The 19,980-nt window shown below is 53.2% G+C and overlaps 6 protein-coding genes across 6 annotated transcripts; 4 read left to right on the top strand and 2 right to left on the bottom strand.

Annotated features, from left to right (window-relative positions):
- Positions 1 to 3,208: 3,208 nt before the first annotated feature.
- On the top strand, positions 3,209 to 4,024 carry A1O3_08280 (uncharacterized protein; the record flags this gene model as incomplete). The annotated part of the gene is made up of 2 exons (XM_007738378.1): positions 3,209 to 3,351; positions 3,529 to 4,024. The coding sequence occupies 2 exons, from the start codon at positions 3,209 to 3,211 to the stop codon at positions 4,022 to 4,024; spliced, it is 639 nt and encodes a 212-aa protein (XP_007736568.1).
- Positions 4,025 to 4,570: 546 nt separating this feature from the next.
- Positions 4,571 to 5,102, top strand: A1O3_08279 (uncharacterized protein; the record flags this gene model as incomplete). Its single annotated transcript, XM_007738377.1, has 2 exons — positions 4,571 to 4,701; positions 4,799 to 5,102. The coding sequence occupies 2 exons, from the start codon at positions 4,571 to 4,573 to the stop codon at positions 5,100 to 5,102; spliced, it is 435 nt and encodes a 144-aa protein (XP_007736567.1).
- A 678-nt stretch (positions 5,103 to 5,780) lies between these two features.
- Positions 5,781 to 6,291, top strand: A1O3_08278 (uncharacterized protein; the record flags this gene model as incomplete). Its single annotated transcript, XM_007738376.1, has 2 exons — positions 5,781 to 5,929; positions 5,994 to 6,291. The coding sequence occupies 2 exons, from the start codon at positions 5,781 to 5,783 to the stop codon at positions 6,289 to 6,291; spliced, it is 447 nt and encodes a 148-aa protein (XP_007736566.1).
- Positions 6,292 to 6,764: 473 nt separating this feature from the next.
- Positions 6,765 to 9,050, top strand: A1O3_08277 (uncharacterized protein; the record flags this gene model as incomplete). Its single annotated transcript, XM_007738375.1, has 2 exons — positions 6,765 to 6,895; positions 6,947 to 9,050. 2 exons carry the CDS (start codon positions 6,765 to 6,767, stop codon positions 9,048 to 9,050), a joined length of 2,235 nt encoding a protein of 744 aa, XP_007736565.1.
- A 548-nt stretch (positions 9,051 to 9,598) lies between these two features.
- On the bottom strand, positions 9,599 to 10,998 carry A1O3_08276 (HAD-superfamily subfamily IIA hydrolase; the record flags this gene model as incomplete). The annotated part of the gene is made up of 2 exons (XM_007738374.1): positions 9,599 to 10,724; positions 10,835 to 10,998. The coding sequence occupies 2 exons, from the start codon at positions 10,996 to 10,998 to the stop codon at positions 9,599 to 9,601; spliced, it is 1,290 nt and encodes a 429-aa protein (XP_007736564.1).
- A 477-nt stretch (positions 10,999 to 11,475) lies between these two features.
- On the bottom strand, positions 11,476 to 19,007 carry A1O3_08275 (alpha-1,3-glucan synthase; the record flags this gene model as incomplete). Its single annotated transcript, XM_007738373.1, has 4 exons — positions 11,476 to 11,508; positions 11,571 to 18,124; positions 18,174 to 18,600; positions 18,657 to 19,007. The coding sequence occupies 4 exons, from the start codon at positions 19,005 to 19,007 to the stop codon at positions 11,476 to 11,478; spliced, it is 7,365 nt and encodes a 2,454-aa protein (XP_007736563.1).
- Between the last annotated feature and the right edge of the window lie 973 nt (positions 19,008 to 19,980).

Genomic DNA, 19,980 nt, shown 5'->3' with positions numbered 1-19,980 from the left:
TCAAACGGCGGCAGGGACATGGCGCAATGTGGGTGTTTGCGTGTGTGTGTGTGCACGCGCGTGTGTGTGTGTGCGCGCGTGTGTGTGTGAGAGAGAGTGAGAGAGAGAGAGCAAGAGAAAGTGTGTGGGAAGGAAGAACTTGATCGTGACCTGCACTACGGTAACCTCTGCATTGACCTGGATTTTCAGTTAGCTGTCTCGCCTTTCTGCGGAACAAAATACGTGAGATGCCTTGTATATGTACCTCGGTGGTTCATCAGCTCGCGTGGTACCTAAGCTCTGGGATGGCAGCCATTACATGTCCTCCTAGTACCACTTATGGGCGAGGTTGGGTGCGAAAAGCCGCAGAGATGAGCGATGCAGGACTTGTACACTATTTCGAACAGATATGCCGCAATTGCAGGATATCCAAACTATTCAACCACACTTGGTGCGAGCTTGATGCCGTGACTCTGGGCTCAGGGGCCCTATGCTATTGCTGGCTCTCACGAGTGAGAGAGCGAGAGAGCGAGCGATTTTGTGCGGGCTGTCCAGTGTCCAGCGTCCAGTGTCCAGCGTCCAGTGTCGCCTCTGCGGGACCCTTGGGCACCACGTGTCTGCTGGCGTTCCATTGCCCTGGGTCAGGACAGGAGCCACGAGTTTGGGTTTGGCAAGGACCGAAGCTGAGAACGGGATTTCATGCACACGACTGGATCAGGGAGGCCAGCCTCAGCCGAGGTTGCCAATCGGAATCGGAACAATGTTGGCCCGGTGGAGCAGGCTGACAGGCTCCTGGAGGCTAGAGGGCTCTGTAAGCCTAAGGCGCCTCCTAAGGTGCCTCCTAAGGTGCCTCCTCAGCCCCTAAGCCCCTATAAGCCTTAGCCTTAGGAGCGCCTTGACCCCTAGCCCCTAGCCTCCTGAGCCCTAAGGCCTCTAGCCATCTAGCCTAAGAAGGGGCGAGGCAGCACTGCTCTAATGCCAGGCTTCCCAAGGCCAAGGCTTAAGGCCTAGGCCCAGACTCTGTTGGACCTCTAGTACCGTCATCCCGTCATCCGTCATCCGTCGCCCGTTGTCATCCTCCCGCGGGCTTAGGAGGCCTCGTCGTGGCTTCTGCAAGCATGGTCTGCAGCAGACGCCTCGCATTAGTTCTTCTGACGCAGCGCGGGTTGTTGGCAAGATAGGCCCAGCCCTGCTGCCCTGTCTGCCCTGCCCTGTCAATTGTCATTCTGGGGATTGTCAGGTTGCTGCACCTAAGATTCGCCATTCCCCACATGGCCAGCTGCAAACCATCCGATCGGGGGTTGCCGAATCAAAATAGCCACGTGGAAAGCAAGGTCTGCCACGCATGCATGATCCAGGCCTTCGGAACCATCATCCCAGGCTCACTGCGCAGTGCGCACCCATCTCCCTCGCCACACACGAGCTGCAGAGCCCTCCCTGTCCCCCACGAAACCTTCGAGTCAGACCACCTCTGACCCTTCCGACTTGATATGTGGCCCGGCCAGGTGGAAGGTGATCGTTTGCATTTCTCATGCACCAGGCCCACGAGGCTGATGATCCATGTGACCACCACCTACACATAGACTTGGCCATTCTTCTGTCATGGCTAGAACCTTTGAACCTTGCGTAGTGACAGTAACCCTTGTTTCTCTCAGACCGCTGCTTCCCGTGCCCTGGGCCTGGGCTCAGGACTTTCTCAAGCCGCGAAACCCATCAGTTGACGTTGCTGTAGTGACTAGGGAACTTGGTGAGATGTAGAATGATCCTGGAGTCTCGAAGGGACCGATCCTCACGACGTCTAACCCTTCTGGCCGCAATGTCGCTATCACCCCAGAAGTCAGTGGCTCAGTCCCTTGCCAGGATTGCGGAGAAACTGTGGGAGAAATTCCACAACCCCAAATGCCCGCAGAGGACATTCGTAATCTCGCACGGCGGCCTGCCTGCTTCTGATTCTGCCAGGGCACATCTGGCCTCCTGGCTGAAGCCCATACATGCCTTTATAGATACCAATGAGCAGGTCCAAGAGTAGGTGAGCAGTTCTGATGGATCATGGCGACCGCTAGCTTCAGTCTCTTGGGGCTGTGACGAAGCCCACCTCTTTCAAGAGGTAATCAGGTATTCTCATGGTATGTCGGTGAATGGTGCAATGATGTTGAGTGTTTAAAACGTGCGCTGCGCTCAATCTCCAACAAAGCCTGGTTACCATGGTTGATGCTGGCTGGCACCAAGAAGACATCAATACCTCCCTCTATTCACAAGGCACGACATCATTGACGTCGACCCAGTTAGTAACAGCTGCCAAGGTCAAGGTCGTTCACTATATATATGGTATCTTCAGTGTTTGATACCTACTTGGTACTTTACATTCTACCCAGGCATCATTCTCAATCGTTGAGTAGACTACAGCCTTCCTACCGCTAACAACCACCGATTCACAATCAACATGGCTCCCAACAACCACAGCAACGATAAAGACAAAGGCAAAAACAAGGGCTGCGACAGAAATTACCTGCGAAAAACTAAGACATTTGTCTCTTAAGAAACATATAAAATATCTTACTATGATCTTCTGGCTTCCTTTTTGCCAGGTGTACGAGTCCAAACTCTGTAAGGCTGAGCCCGCCATCCATTCATACAGGTATTTAACTGTCCTTTATCTATCTCAACACAAGTCTCCCGCATTGTCCCCTGCCCAGGCATGAGAAGGGCGGTGACGATGATGACAACAATGTCGCTGGTGGGGGCGGCCGCTGTCACCATCGTTGTCGCAGGTCGAGCACGTTTGGGAGACATCTCTTTACGCTGGTGGCGTTGAAGCTTCCTGGGTTCCTGATGGTCTGCAATGAACAGTGGCCTCTTGTGTTTGTGCATTCTCCCTCGCGTCACTGTCACTTACTTGGCGAATGCATGGATTCACCGCCTTCCTGCCCATGTTATCATGTCAGCCAGCTGCCTACATAAGCCGGCCATCTCATTTCTTCTCAACATTCTTCTTCCACCTCTCCCTTTCACCATCACACCTACTCCCATCCCCTTCCTTGTCCTTCTCACATACTCCAAGGGCTCTGGAGTTCAGTTGTATGTTCTCATTCCTTCTGGTGTCTGGACGTCTGTGTTTACTGACTGGATCAGTTCACTTACAGAGGTCATCATAGATCGACTCAGCGTCACATCCACCACAAAGTCGACCACACGTCCAACCACAGTAAACAACATTCACCAATTCAAAATGCCTCCTAAAGCCGATGGAGGAAAGGCTGTTATGTCTAACGACACGTTTCTGGCTGCTTGTATCAAGCATGGCAAAGAAAAGCTAGCTGTCAACTTCGATACCCTCGCCAAAGACCTGAACATGAGCGCAGGCGGTGCAGCGTAAGTCATTCATCTGCCGTGCCCATTATGGCATATCTCCCCATCAGTTATTCACACATCTTCGATCGTCCAGATCGATCGACTCACTGCAGTGATCTGGCTTCTACCTAACATCTCTGAGATCGTGGTATTTCATGCATCTAACATTCAGCCAAATATACTAATCCACATGTGTAGCAACAAGTTCCGCAACATTATGAAGCAGTTCGAGAGCGAAGGTGCAGCATGGGCTAACAAAGACACCGCCACTGCCTCTCCCAAGACAAAGACCACTGCCAGCACTAAGCGTAAGGCGACTTCTAAGAAAGACGAGATAGAAGGCGAGGACAGCGGTGAAGGACAGTCGGAAGAGCCATCCAAGAAGAAGGCTAAGGGTAAAGGCGGAAAGACAAAGGCGGCTGCTGCTGTCGATGGCGAAGAAAATGATGCTGCTGATGAGAAGAAGCCTAAGGTGAAAGGAGCGAAGGCAAAGTCTGCAGCAGGGAATGGCACTACTGCTACCGGAGGCCCGAAGAAGGGAGGCAAGAAAATCGCTCCGAAAGTCAGCAAAGAAGATCAAGCCTTCGACGAACCGCTCATCAAAGAAGAAGAGGAAGGCAATCAAGCCGATGACGAGATCGACGACGAAGCCGACTCTGCCATCAAGGCCGAAGACAACGATGAGGATGCATGAGCCAGAGTTTCAATCGTCTTTCCAGGGATGGCCACTTCTGATGGTGGATCGCCGGCTCATCGGCTTGGATACCAAGTCCACTCAACTCTGGGATTGATATGCGGGCTTTTGGACTCTTTGAAGGAGACGACTCTCGCCTGCTCTGTGCTGTGGGCGACACGATACTATGCGATGGGAGAAGTTGAGCAAAAGGGCAATACTCTAGAAATTCTGCATCTCAGAAGAGTAATTTGATTTCCCTCAGCCTCCAAATGATTTAATTGCAGGACAGCAAATTCAAGGGGCGTTGACTCTTCTGAAGATTCCTTTGCTGAATCTTTCTTCCGTTTGACTCGTTTGTCTCGCAAAAGCCAAGCGCACATGTTTCAACACAGGTCCCTCCTTCACCCGGAGTAGTATTTAAACCCCTCTTGGTCTACTCATGTTTTCTCTTCAACACTCCTCATCATAATTCTCTCTCTCCTTCGTGTTGATCATCTTCATCAACTCCAGACAATACACCAGCGACCTCCGACACGGACCTCTTCTCTCACCGACCTGAGCATAATGGCTCCTATTAAGACTGAAATCGACGACTTCAAATTTATCATGACTTGCATCAAACACTCGCCTGAGAAACTCAAGCCGAACTTTGAAGAGGTCGCCAAAGAGATTGGTGCAAAGAGTGGGAATGCGTGGTAAGCTGCTCCCTCCATGTTTGTCAACCTACCATGACGCCGATATATTCTACATTATGCCGCTGTGGGCCAGTCAATTCTAACCTTGTCTCACTAGCTACCACAAACATTGGGGCATCATGAAGAAATGGGGCCTCACCGGTAGCAGGAAGGGACCGACGACGGACTCAGAAAGAGGTACACCAAGCAAGAGACGTCAGCCGATCTCAGCAGACGCAGACGAGGTGGTCAACAACTCTAGCACAGGTGAAGAGCCTCCTCCAAAGAAGAGAAAGAGAGTTGGCGCTGGAAAGAAGAGAACGGGGAAGCAGGAGGTGTCCAGTGTGGAAGACGATGACAGCAAGTTTGTCAAGATCGAAGATGGCATGGAGAACGAGTCCCTGGAGACCGGCGAGAAGTAACTGAGCGATCATATCATCCGGGTGCTTCACGGGCTAGTCCACCAGAAGAAGAGAGCTGGAACTGGGGGTTCAAAAGCATCCGTCTGGTGCTGGCTGCAGACATGTCAATGCATTGCATTGTAGCTAGATTGACATTCACACAGGGCTAATGTCATGGAGGCTCAAGCCTTCCTACTACTTGTCATACTTCTCGTTGTCTCGATTCGATTCCATTGCTCTTAGAATACTTGCGATCCAATGTGTATACCTCATCTCACCCGCTCCGCAGGTAGCCTTCTCAGATTTAACTCGCAACAGCTGCATACACATATCTCGACTCCTCGTAAGCTGTAAGTAGGTCGAGAGACATTCGTATACAAAGTTCACTTAGTAGCTAATACTGTACCTAGATTAGATTTCTTGTAGTATTAGAAAACCCACTAATAGAGAGATCCTACTGCTTAAAGCTTATACTTACACGGAAGATTATATAAATTCTTTCTTTCACCTTACTTCCAACCCTTCCTATTACCTTAATTACCTTATTTAGTCTCTTCCTAATTCTAAATCTATCTAACTTCAGAACAGTCACCAAGGTTATTCCCAGCTCTACAGAACATAGTCGCGCGCTCTTACTAATCCGTTTCCAGTTCTCAGCCTCCTTTAATCCTAACACTCCACCATCTCACCTTCTTCACAATGCCCTCAAAAGCTTCCGTGGGAAGTGCCAGTGGTGAGGCGGACCCCGCATTCAAGTTCGTATTCAGTGTTCTCAAACACTGCGAATCGATCAAACCAAACTGGGAAGAAGTCGCGAAGGAGAATGGAATCGGCTATGCGAGAAACGCGTACGTCTTGACCAACGACGGATGTTCATTTTAAGTGATTACTAACATCCTGACCAATCTCTAGTTCCTCTAAGTTCAAGGATATTGTGAAGAAGCATGGGCTTGAGTTCAAGGGCAACACGATTTGCGACCCGGCCGATGGAGGTGCTGAAGGTGCTGCTGACGAAGCGAAGACTCCAAAGAAGGCGAAGGCAGCCACTCCCCGCAAGCGGAAGTCTGAAGATGACAGCGACATGACTCCTAACAGCACTGGAAAACAGAAGAAGTCGGCACCCTTCATGGCCATAGAAGTCAAGAGCGAAGATGATAAGGAGGCGGCATTGAAGCAAGTCAAGCCTGAGGATACAGAGTCAAAATACTAGCTTTTGAGAAAGATGCCCGGCGTCAAATTGCTAGATGACGGTAGTTGTACCATATCTGCGAAACGATGGTGAAGTTGCTAAGAGGGCAAACGCAGAACAAATTACTGGCTGGAAATGTGGATTTACTTTGCTACATGTCCTCCAGAGCTGGGGGTGATTAGTAAAGCTGAACTTGATCAATCAACATCGTACCTGCGCAGACCTGTCTCTATTATCATCAACGTACCTAGTAGGATTTTCACTGTAGGTACGGAGTACTGTCGTCGAGTCGACATTCATTCAGGCTGAACAAAAAGGGGATGGCAAGGCTGAGGCTCCGGCTTGGCAGCAATGTAAGGGTAAGACGGGGCCGATCCGCCACTAGTGGAACAAGCATAATTACATCAAGAGGCAGTCAAAATAATTTCTCCGCATTGCAATTTTTGTAGATTTCCGTTCCTCTGCGCCATCTGACCAACAGCAACCGCAACAGCATGCCGAGTCATCGCCCACGTAGAGCCGCGAAGCCTTCTGGTCAACATCGCGGAGGAAATCGCGGAGGAAAACGTGGCTTTGCGTTGCAGAAGCGTGATGCCTTCAGGACTTCCCGACTAAGGGAGGCGGAGTAAGTGTCCTGCTTGACGACTGGAATCCATCCATCTCCTAACACTGGTAGAGTCAGTCCCGCGCCGAATGGCCCAGATATTGGAGATGAATCGTCAGAAGGCGAACACGATGACCAGTTGGAAAGCGATCAAGATATCCAATCCGCCAGCGAAGACGAGACTCCGTCGAATTCCTACGCAACCCTCCTACAATCGCTCAATACGGTGAAAGAAGGCGGCGGGCCCGTCCGGAAAAAGCGCAAAATTGCAGATGGCGGCACTGCCCGGAAGCACGTCTCGGCCGCCGAAGGCTTGCCTACAGACGACCAGGATCTAGATGCTGAGGCTGAAGAGCAGATATCGGAATTGAATGAGGATCCAGAAGCGGACGAAGAATTAGAGGGTGGGCTTGCGGCAGAAGATGACTCGGAAGATGATGACAGCCTACTCAGAGACCCATTCGAGAAGCACTATACTGCATTGACGGAACAGGAGCTGAAGAACGTAGCCAAACAAGTGGACGGCAAAGAGTGGCAGACACAGGCCTCACCGTTGGAAACAGATATTCGCCGAACGATCCTCTCCAGGAAAGGGGAGGCTACGACGAGCTCGACTGTGAAATCAGCCAAAGACCTCTTTCTGAAACACAGGCTCCTCGAAAGTGGTTCGAGGTTGGTTGCGTCCTTGTCTTCCGAGGAGAAGGCTTTGGCTGGGTCTCTGTCCAACTACGTTGATATCCTGAGTGGGTGCAGAACCGTCAAAAATGCCGGCAAGTTGCGGGACTTGACCTGCTTACATGCTCTGAACCATGTCTTCAAAACCAGAGACCGTGTGCTGAAGAATAACGCCAAACTCAGCGCCCAATCGGACGCGGAGACTCTCGATGTTCGAGACCAGGGCTTCACACGACCCAAAGTCCTCATTATCGTTCCCACGAAGCAAGCCTGTGTTCGCTTCGTGGAAAGCATCGTCAAGCTCAGCGAGCCTGAGCAGCAAGAGAACAAAGCACGTTTCGTGGACACGTTTTCCCTCGAAGACTCGGACGAGTGGCTGGACAAGCCGGAGGATTTCCGAGAGTTGTTTGGCGGCAATCACGACGAAGATTTCCGGATCGGCTTGAAGTTCACCAGAAAGACGATCAAATATTTCTCGGGCTTTTACAACTCGGACATCATCTTTGGCTCGCCGCTCGGCCTGATGCGCACCATCACCACCGGCGGCGGCGGCAAGAAGGACAAGAAGAAAGCGCACGATGCCGACTTCCTCTCGTCGATCGAGGTCGTCATCGTGGACCACGCCAACGCCTTGCAAATGCAAAACTGGCAGCATGTCGAGTATGTCTTCTCCCAGCTCAACCTGCTGCCGAAAGACTCGCATGGCTGTGACTTCTCGCGGGTGCGCCACTGGTACCTCGACGGCCAGGCCAAGTATCTGCGCCAGACCGTTGTCTTCGCCGACTACCTGACGCCCGAGATCAACGCGTTGGCCTCGTCACATCTGCACAACATGGCCGGCCGCGTCAAACTCGTGCCCACCTACCCCGGCGCCATGCTTTCCGTTTCCTCCCTCCTGCCTTTCACGGTGCACCAGACATTCCTACGGATCCCGTCGCCCCATCCGCTCCAAGACCCAGATGCTCGGTTCAAGTTCTTCGCGACGACCGTTCTCCCTCCTCTGGTGCGCGAGTCCCGGCATCAAAAGGGCATCCTGCTCTTCGCGCCTTCGTACGCCGATTTCGTCCGCCTGCGCAATTACTTGTCCACGTCGCCCGACGCGACCAGCTTGTCGTACGGCTCGATTTCCGAGTACACGCCCGTGCGGGACGTGATGCGCGCCCGCTCGCATTTCCTCTCGGCCCGCCATGCGCTGCTGCTGTACTCGGAGCGCGCCCACCACCATTTCCGCTACCGCCTCAAGGGCGTGAGGAAGATTGTCTTCTACGGCGTCCCGGAGAACCCGCTCTTCTGGCCCGAGCTCATTTCTCTGCTGGGCCTCGCGACCGCAAACGATCCCACTACCACTCAAGCCGGCAAGCCTGCCGACGTCAACCTGAAGCGCGCTGTGAGAGCGCTGTTCTCCAAGTGGGATGCCCTGAAGCTCGAGCGCATCGTCGGCTCCGACAGGGTCGGTCGCTTACTCCACGATCGCGCTGGCGATACCTTTGATTTTGTGTAGCGTGCGTAGCGAGCGTGCAGTTGGCCAATGACCAACCCCGACTTTGCATATAATGTATGACAATCATTGACGCCTCTGAGTATCATGGCATTGTTGTACTGTACTCCGACATCATTGACGCCTCTGAGCATCATGGCATTGCTGTACTGTACTCCGACGATCATTGATGCCCGTGAGCAAAATGGCATTGTTGTACTGTACTCCGTCCGTACTACTCATTGACCCAGCGGTCACGGTCACGGTCACGGTCACAGTCACGGTCTCGGCTCAGGTCAGATGTCGGGCGGCAGAAGAATGGAGAAGGATGGAACTGTTCTACATTACATGTAAACGAAGTACTCGATACATGTCAATCAATCTAATGGGTCAATTTAATCGTCTATCACTATAATGTCTAGTCCATTATATTCATTAAAAAGGCATTATGCATTATGCATTTGCATGCTTCTATCTGAGATCTATTCTGGCAGTCGAGGCCAACTGTAGCTCTATTCTGGCAGTCGAGGCCAACTGTAGATCTATTCTGGCAGTCGAGGCCAACTGTAGATCTATTCTAGCAGTCGAGGCCAACTGTTTTCTTTCAAGGCATACTGCACCGCGGCCCGGACATCGTCGACGATGGCCCTGGGCTCGCAAGTGGGCCGATGGCCCGCACGGTCTTTGTATACGCCGGTGCGAGTCAACAGGCCGATCCAGTCGATGCCGTGCGGCGACTGGTACGTAGTTGCGCCGCGGATGTCGCTCTCCGGGTTGTCGCCGACCATGTACACCCTCTTGAGCGGGACATGTTGGGCGCGGCTGCCGAACAGGGCGTCGCGGTGGCGAAGCAGCCGCTTCTCGGCGAACGAGTAGGTGGCCTCGAACGGCTTGCCGATGATGGTCTTGTACAGCTCCGGCGCGGCCTGGCCATTTCCGTCACGGTCATCACCACCACCGCCACTCGCGTTCTTGGCCAGCGCACGCCAGACGCCCTCGAGGGCTTCGCGGAAGCCGCCCTGGCCGAGACGCGAGAGATGGTAGTCGGCGGCCCAGAGCAGGTCTGGGTTGGAGAAGTACAGCGGCGGCTGGCCGTCCTGGAGGTAGCCCGAGTTGGGCAGCGACCGGTCGCCGTTCTTGGACGAGTAGGTGCCGACGAGGCCGCGGTGCGACAGCATGACGTCGAGCACGATCTGCAGGTCCAGCCCCCAGTCGCGCGGGTCATTGTACACGAACACAGCCTCGATCTTGAGGCTCTCTTCCGGACTCGACGGGTTGATCGGCTTCGGCAGCGGTCGCGCAAACTGTCGGTAGTACGAGTCCTTGAACGGTCGGCCGAACGGCCAGATCTCCGGGTGCGCCATGTATATGTCGGCCGGCGTGACCACGTTGGTGAAGCCGTACTTCTCCGCCACGTCCCTGCAGTGCCCGCCCTCGCCGCCCACCACCAGGATGCACTTGTTCTTCAAGCTGTTCGCCCCGTGCACCAGCTCCGCGAACGGCGTGTGCGACTGCACGAACATGGACGTGTCAAGAGGGATAGACAGCCTGCTAGACAGATCTTGGACTCGTTCCGACTCGTGCTTCCCGCCGCCATTGGTGAGCAGGATGAACGGGATCGTGCTCCTCTGGAGGAATTGAAGCGTCTCGGCCGCATGCGGGATCGGTTTGGCGCTGCGGAGCAGTACGCCGTCAATACTGCGAGCCCGACATGGTCAGATACAAGTGTCTTTCTCCGCGGAAAAAGGGGGAGGGGAGGGGGGAATCTGCCGCCAGGGAGTGAATGTCTCAGATGGCTCTAGACATACTCAAATGCAAAGGCGAAGTCGGGGATGGGGACCGGTGGCTTGCTGTCGCTTTGAAAGGCGCGGGTGTGACATCGAGGCCGGGACAGGTGTTGCGACAGCGAGGATTGTCCGACGTTGAGAGGTGCAAAGGGTCTCACATTGAGGCCCGGCCTTCGCACCCTCATCCTCACTGCCGGTATGTGCGCGTGCGGGTGTGGGCAGATGCTTGGTTGGGAGTTGGCTGCTGTTCCTCAGGCTGTTATGTACATAGTAATTGCTAATTACTAAAAAGTGGGAGACGAAGCGCCCTGCTCGACCGTGGGCTTATCGATAGGACATACAGTGGAGTGTACGCAATCTGTCGCAGTTGCTCAGCCTCGCTGTTCCTGAGATGTGAAAGGGCAGGGGTCCTAATATAAGTCTCTTGTCTAAGAATCAACCAAGTAATCACTGGAGTCGGTTCATTCTCTCTACCGTACGTCCAGCTGAGATATACATACTATATACATACTATATACATACTATATACATGCTTCATTTTGCTTGCCACCTATCCGTACCCTGTGGCCCGATAGTTTTACCGACAGTGCCACATTACGATTATGTTGATGCCACGTCGGGGTGGCGGGATATAAATGTGTGAAAGTAATGTAATTGAAAGATCAAGGCTTGCTCAGCTGCTCCTTACGGTAAAACTGTGCCACGAGTTAGGATCAGGAAAGAAGCCGTCGGACTCGAACGGTGGGACACGACTTACCATGAAATAGCCAACACAAATACTCAGATTGGCCACCAACCCAACCCAGAACCAGGGTTGCCAGAGAGTCCCAAGGCTGCCACTGATGTCTGGGCTGATTGGACCCGGGCCGATCTTGTTAGGCGCGCAGGCTCTCGCCACAATCGTGGCCACCGAGCCCAAGACTTGGGCAGTGAGGAGAGTGAAGGCGACATGCACACGGGTCAGGGTCGTGAGAAGAATCATGCCCAAGCCAACGCCTTGGATGGCATCTAGTGTGCCGAGCCACAGCCACAGTGAGCGTGAGAGCAGGGCGGACGCCGTGTAGCCACCGGCCCAAGGGAGGTAAACACCGATATTGCTGGTGCCCCACCAGATTTGTGCCCAGCGAGGAGCGCCGAGGCCGATGGCAAATAGAGGCAGGATCCAACTGTGGGATTTTGAGAGCAAGGCGAAGAGCCACAGAAAGCCTGCCCAGACAAAGACAAAGAACAGGATCACGAGACAGAAGATTTGCCAGGTCGAGGCGTGCGAACTGCTCCATAGGAACGACCAATTCCGACCGTACGGCGCCGAGAGGAAGAAGTTCTGGATCACCACCGTCACGAGAAACCAGACGACGATTTTGCGACGCAGCATGCTGTGGTAGAAGCTCGGCATCCTGCCTGGTGCCTGCAGGTAGTACTTCGGTAATCCGAACCACATCAACAAGCCGACAGCCCAGAGCAGCATTGCGATAGGGAGGGTGATGGCGGTGATCTTCCACGTCGAGACCACCGGGTCGGGTGTGGTGACAAGTCCATCTGTGGTGCGCCGGTTGAGGTACGAGCCCCAGTACCACAAAGCAACGACGTAGATCTGTTGTGTGCCCTGTATCACGCAGGCGCGGAACACCCATGCCTTGACCTGAGCACCTCCCTCGTCGCCAAAGTTGAGCGCGAAGAAGATTGACCCGGAAGAAGATGCCACGGCGTACATGCCGGTGCCCACATTTTGTACCCAGCCTCGTCCACTGGCCGTCGAGACGTAGTGCGCCACCCCAATCAGGAGAAACGCGAGACCGTAGAAAAAGAAAGGCAGCGATAAACACACCACCGAGCTGAAGCGGCGGAAAAGTATCCACCAGCAGATGGAGGTGACGAGATAGATGGACGCAATGGCATAGAGCTTGTCTGCCGTCTGTCCAACTTCGCCGGTCAACAGCGTGATTTGATACGAGTTGGCCGCGATGATCTGACCAAAGGCCATGAAGAATGCATAGACAGGCCAGTCTCCCACACGAAGTTGCATCCACTTCTTCAAGCCACTGGGGGCCACATAGTCTGTCCCAAGCAGGAACTCATCAGTCAAATTGCTGCGGTCGTGCTCATTGCCCGAACTGTGTTCACTGTTTTCTTCGTATATCGAACCCGCGGCAGAGGTGGCACGCGACTCGCGATGAGCTTGGAAGCTCGAATGGGCATAGGAGCCATTGTACCGGCCCAGCTTGGCATTGCGGTATGTGTTGAACCACTTCTTCTCCGATTTGACAAGAAATTCTTCAATGCAGGCCGCCGACTCCGAGGTGCTGCCAGTGAGACTCTCGAGTTTCTTCTCGAACGCTCGCGCGAATTCTCCGTTGCTGTCAGTGAAAAAGGGATCTACCTTTTGAAGCATGAAATCTTGCTTTTCCCCAACCACGGAATTGACAGAGAGCATCGAATTACTGGACAACCGATAGTTCGATTCCGAGAGGGCAGCAGGTGGGACGAGGAGGCCCAGATCAGGTCTCGGTGACGCTGGAAGCGGGGGGCTATCAAAAGCGCCCGATCTCACCTTTGGCAAGGGGGAAAGCTCTAGTTCCAAGCCTCTGTTCAGGCGGGGTGATTCATTGTCTCGAGAGGGAAGATACCCTTCTTCCTGTACCGCCCATCCGTCGTAGCGGCCGTGGTTTGGTGTAGACATTGTGGTCGACTCGTCTTCAGAATCGCTCGAGTCATCCTCGAGTTGGGCTTCGCGCCCATGCTCATCCTCATCGTCAGACTCACGATCGTTGTCGTAGTGACTCACTGCCGTGCCAATTCCAGTGTCGTCTCCTTCCATGTCTGGTACTGGAGGCAGCATCGCAGGGGAATTCGGCTCCGAGCCGTCATGTGTGTCTCGAGCCGCCAAGTGGCCCGGTCCCCTACGAGATCCAAGCGAAGCTGAGCGGGAAAGCCCAGGGCTCGAGAGGTTGCCAACACGATGAGACTGCTCGTGATTGTGTCCGATATTCTTGAGACGAGAGGTGAGGGAATGTAGAGCCGCATAGCTTGACGCCCGCGAATGTGGCATGTTAGGTGTCCGTGGTGTCACAGCGCCAGAACCCGCAGGCGTGTTCCAGATGGAACTGGGCCACATCATCTCCGCAGCTGCGGAATGACGCTTCGTCGCTTCAACCTTGTCATGAATGCGAGTCGCCGTCGACTGAAGGATTTCTAAATCCTCGACCCACTGGGCCACGGGAAATCTCTGCTTGGCCGCCCTTGCTCTCATGAGAGCGCGGGTTTCAGGCTTGCAGCTTAACGCCTCCTTGATGGCCAGCTTAAACTGATGGATCAGATGTCCTGTTGTCATCGACTCAACCGTGAAGAAGAATCCCGGGGTACTTCCAAGCCCTCCGACCCTCGCACCCACTCCTAGAGCGCCCTTGCGACCGAATTCGACGGCGACCAATCCGAAGGGCTCGTCGCGGGAAGGGATTAACGCGAACTCTGCTCCAGAGAAGATGAAGGGCGGCAATGCCGTGAAGACCGGCTTCGAGAAGACCCTGCCTGGGTAGAGCTTCATCATTCGATCCAGCTTCAACGCGGCGAATTTGCCGTACAAGTCAATGACAGGTCCGACGGTGATCAACTGAACATTTGGATTGGCGTCCAAAATCGAGGGGAACACATCAGCAATCAAATCAATGCCCTTCTGCATACTCCATCGGCCTACGAACACAAAGAGTTCGGCTTTCGGATTCTGCTCTAGACCAGCCCATTCCTGCGCTTGACGCTTCAGTTCAGGACGGCGAGCCTCAAACTCTGGGTCGACTCGGATGTCTGAATCTTTCGGAAGCTTCTTGTCCCACTCTCCGGTATCTGATGGGTCAGGATTGGGCAGGTTTCCAACCTTCTTCAGTCCCCAGAATATAGGGTATCTCGCATATGATCGCTTCCCATACTTTTTCGACACGCCCACAGCGCCGAAGCCCTCCTGGTGAACTCTGAGGTAAGATGCGCCAGCGTGCAACAGGTTGAAGACCTCGCCAAATTGAATGTACTTCTGGACCACTTCAGGTGACAGGTTAAAAACCGAACACACTTCTTCACGTTCTTGTCGTGTTCTCATCGGCCACAAGCCCTGAAACTCAGCATTGTGTAGGGATAAACAGGCAGGAATGGTTCGTGGGAGCAGATACAGCGGAGCGACTGAGCCATGGTAGTCGTTGATATGGTAGAGGTCCACAGGGAAGCGGTTCACGGCCTGCGCGATACATTGATTCCAGGCCGAGTAATAGATTGCGGATGGAAGATCATCCATCCTGGGCGGATACGGTTCGGCTTTCGTCTGCTGGCGGAAGACGGGCGCGTCGAGAAGAACGTACGTGATATTCCGGAGCACATGATACTGGACCTGGACTTCATAAGGCTTGCCTAGGATGGACACTGTCATTGGATCGGCCGTTTGATCCACTGGGTAGTCGATGTCTCCGACGCAAGGGACAACCCAGACAAGGTTTTGATGTCCAAGGTTCTTACCCATCAAAGAAGCCATGACTCCGAGGCCTCCTATCTTGACTTTGATGGCCCAGTCTTCGATGTCGTACTCCATCGTTGCTATCAGAACGGTCCGACGTCGTTGCTGATCAATGATGGTCCCCGTAGGCTGAACAAACTTCGGTTTGCGGGTGAACTTTGACAGAAGGCCAGGCGAGTTTTCCTCATCCACGAGTTTCTTGAACTGCTTCTTGAGACCAGCAGGGATGAGGGCAGCTTTCTCCGAAAACCCAACCTGGTTGAACTTGACCTGATAGAACGCCTGCATGAACGACCACACTCCGAACGCTGCTGTGATGACGGGAACGGTCCATAAAAGGACATAGAGGATCAACTGACTCCACATATTCCCTGACGGCACGAGCTTGAAGCGTAAGTTGCCATCGTGGATGACGACTCGCCAGCCAAGATACGGCTTCGGAGGGGGCTGCGTGATGTTGAGGACGACCGAGGACAACGATGATGGTGGCAGCCGATCGAGAACTGAATCTCCGTCTGCATCTCCCATAACAAAAGTCTGATCTGGCTTGCCGTCTGGGTTGATTCCCCAAACATTGATCTGTGCCAGCGCGCCACTGAGACTCCATTCTGTCATGAAATGATGTTCCCATGTCGAGTTGGTGGTTAACTTCATCCTGTTGTCCAGCCCGGCATCATAGCCATATTGATTATAAGGGCCGTTAACAAAGAGATGGGGAAACCGTCTAGGAATGTCATAATCCAGATCGCCCTGTTGGATGTGGTCACTGCTGCCGGCTAAGCGGCTGAAGTATTCCACTCGTACATGCGTACCTTTCCAGGACTGTAGATCTGTACCAGACCATGGTTGCTCTTCGATCTGGGTCTTCCCGCCTCCGTAAGACATCCAGGGCGAGAATGAGGAGCCCCAATTTGTCGAATAGCGCCATTTGTCAGCCCCGGCCGCTGCGTGAGAGAGGGTTAGCGTGCCGTTGTCACTCTTTCCCAGGAGGCTAGACGAATAGTTTGCACTCGTCGTAAACACCATAGGGTTGTTCCTTTGTCCAATCCGAAACAAGAATCGGTCTATTGCGTCGGTCACCTCCCCGCTCACAGACGATGCATTTCGGACAGAGATCGCGTGAATGCCATTGGCAACACCTTCGAGTGTCGCAGACCAAGACCATGTAGACGATATGGCGCCCACATAAGGAGGAGTCTGAGGACTGCTCAGATTACCGCATTGGATACTGTGCTGGTCAATGGTGGGCGCGTCGCCTGTTTCGGTGGTTGAGTTGAACACAATGCTGTTGGTGACGCTATCACAATCCATGTCGACGGAAAACTGGATCTCGATATCAACCCTTTCAGTCTCGTTTGCGCTGACCTTGGACTCGAGGCGCACATCATGGCCGGGGCTGAATTTGGTGATCATGGGCTTGGGTCCCACCCATTGAGCCAGAGGGACATATGCGCGGAAGTCATATGCTTGCATCTGCAAGCCACTCAAGCAGCCATTCGGCTCCGTCGAACCGTTAATTCCCAAGGAATGAACGCTATCATCCAGAGTGTGCTCGTCATAAGGGTAGAACAGATTTTTGACGGTAGTGCCTGCATCATAAGGCGCGATCAAGCTCGTGGTATTTAGGTCAGTAGCATTGTTGTTGCAGTCGAAAGTATAAGACCTCGTCGTATTGGCATTCGAGTACAGTAGCCAGATTTGAAGATTACCTGCTCCTGTAGCACTCAGGTCTTGCACGCCTGGGAAGCCTGACCGCATGACCGACCACATGCCAGTCTCAGTTTTGACGTGTCCTGAGCCGGGTAACTGGATGTGCTCGGTCTGATTCGACAACTGCTGTAGAAAAAAGCCGTCCTGAAGTACTGGATATTGTTCCCTGAGCTGATTCATGTGGTGTATGATATTGCGCACAGGATGTGAGGGGTCCCGATGATCATAGCTGACCGCCTCATCTTCACATCCATGACGTGAAGCATTGAGTGGCATCTTGAAGAACTGGGTAGAATCGAGGCTATAACAGCCGTGGCTGAGCCATGCCGTTGCTGAAGACATTGCTTGTCGGCCGAAGATGTAGTTGGAGGCCGTATTATCCAAGACATAAAAGGCCTGTTCCTCCCCCCAAAGAAGGAGAGGTGCGCCAGGCAACTCGATCGTGGTAATGAAGTGACCGAGCAGTTGGCGTTCAATCCCGTTGGTTATCGCAGGCCAACGGAAGACGTCCTGGTTCGTTACACCATACAGATGCCTAGGGTCAAAAAGGCCGGTATTGGCGTTCACGAAGTCGTTTGTTATGAGGAAGTCATTCCACATGTCAACCCAGTTTGGAGGAGCATCATACCCAGCTTCGAGGTTGCCATCCATACCCAAGAATCGTGTCAATGTCCGGTAGACGGTGTAATGGAAAGCTGCAGCATCGAGAGCACCATGATCCGGTCCGCGCAGAAAGTATTTGGAGGCAGAATCGTTGGTCATGGTCACCGCCATCGTAATATTGTCGGCAACCATATCGGGCTGCCTACCACGACCAAGATAGAGCGACCCGAACACGTTACCGCCAGTGATTTCACCCGGAAGGAAAAAGTTGTTCTTGCCGTACCTCTTTGCACATCTGCGCATGGCATCATTCATGAAGCCCATGGCATCGATGGTGCTTTGAGTCGCTTTGTCATATCGGAAGCCGTCAACATCAAGTTGAGCGATCAAAATACAGTAGAAATTCTCCAGCTTTCGGCGTACGGGCTCGTGCCATTCGCGCAAGCGATCTTGCACTGAAGCGAACTTACTGAGCTGCCGAACCCAATCCGGATGGAGTCCTTGTGTTTTGTCAACAATGCCAACCACGAACTCGGATTTGCCGCTCACCAAAAGCTTCAGTGTCTCCATATTGATCAAACTCGCTGTCATAGCACCCGACCATGTCTTTTGTGACGTCTTCACCCACGGGATACCCTGTTTCCAACCAGAATCGGGGGTATTGACAGGTTTTGTTATAGTTATTCCCAATTTGGAAGTCCTGATAGTGTCGGTCCGTCTTCCACTGAACCTGGTGTTCCGCCAGCGTGAAAGGTGTGGTAGTGTTGAGATAGCCATCAAATCCGATGAGGTCGCCCATGGTGGCGAAGGTATTGTCCAAGACGACATACATATTTCGGGCGTGGATCTCTTCTATCGCTGTACGCCACATATCGATATCGCCGAAATGAGGGTCTAAGATTGACAGGTCAAGAGGTGAGTATTGGTCATACCCCCAAGGCATGTTGATGAAGGGTGACCCAGCTATATAAAGCCCCTGTCACCGTCAGCTTGTTTCAACGGAAGAGAAACGGTGTAGATGGCCAACCATACCTTGACACCCATGCCCTGGAGATAATCCAAAGTATCCAGTAAGCCTTGTATGTCACCGCCATGACGCATTTGGTTGGAATTGGAGTCATGTTCGAATGAGGTACCGTTTATGTTGTCGTTCGAAGGATCCCCGTTCACGAATCTGTCAAGAAAGAGTGTATAGAAGGGGAATCTCCAATTTGCCGGCGAGGGATTATATTCGTGTCCTGTCCACTCGCCCCAGTAGTCTAGCGGATCATTTGCTGTCTGATTTTGGTTGAGATTGTACTGGATATAAGCTGGATCGTATCTGAACGCAGCAGAGATAGTAATAAGTAGAGCACAGACCAAACCCCAAGCACTAAACACCATCCTGGAATACAGAACAAACGAAGGACTTGGTGAGCAAAAAGTTCGAGATCTTGAAAGCGAGTGTGGGCAACCGCAAAGGTGCTATAGACTTGGAAGGCGTCAAGTGGTGAGAACACGGGGAACGGACTGTGAAAGGGCGTGCTTCGAGGGAGGGGAGAAGGGAGACTCTGGGACACTCGAAGACCTGATCCTTCTCACACTCGCAAGGATACCAGGGCGCTACCTCCTCTTCCGTTCATGCAAACGCCTGGGCCTCATGCAGGAGATCTCGATGTGGTCACATTGGGAGTGACCACAGCCTACCTAGCTGAAGACTGTAGACGCATCGCCTGACGGAGTAGCCAACTTCGTCCGACGAATAGATGCTTTGGCTGACCAGCCACAGGTGGAGCCACGAATGAGACATTATGAGGATCAACCTGCGTATTTTGCTCTCGTCCATCATGAGGCTTGCGCATAGCGACAAGGTTCAGACCAGGATTTCGGGGGCTGGAGGAGTGATAACGGATTCTAGGCTCAGGAACGCGGCAAACTAGTCCACCAGATACCTATCTAGAACAGTCAACCAACTTGTTGACGATCGTCAGGACTAGAGGGTCGAACATTGTGCCGCTGGTCGCTGCGCTGTGAACGGAGTACAGGTGCGCTAGTTTGCAACGACAAACCCCCATGCCCACTTACCAAGTCGACAGTATGATGTGGGTGCAGAACTTACAGTAAGCCATCATCAGAATACCCAGGCATGCGCAAGGCGGGGCCCTGAGCAAGAACAGCGGCGACAAAAAGTGTGATGATGGGCTTTCAGGGTTCAGCGATGACCTTGCAGCGGAAATGCAGGAACCGTTGAGGGCTGTGAGGCTGCCTGGACACTGGAGTGTAACCCTAAGCTCTTCGCAGGGGAACTCCTTGCTGATGCATCTCGCAATCAGGTTGAAACTGATGATATCAGCCGAGAGGCAACTGAGCCGTGTCC

The sequence above is a fragment of the Capronia epimyces genome (genome assembly GCF_000585565.1).
Source record: "Capronia epimyces CBS 606.96 chromosome Unknown aczIQ-supercont1.7, whole genome shotgun sequence".
Taxonomy (NCBI): Eukaryota; Fungi; Ascomycota; class Eurotiomycetes; order Chaetothyriales; family Herpotrichiellaceae; genus Capronia; species Capronia epimyces.
Note: the sequence above shows the minus strand (reverse complement) of the source record. Positions and strands in the feature narration are given on the sequence as shown.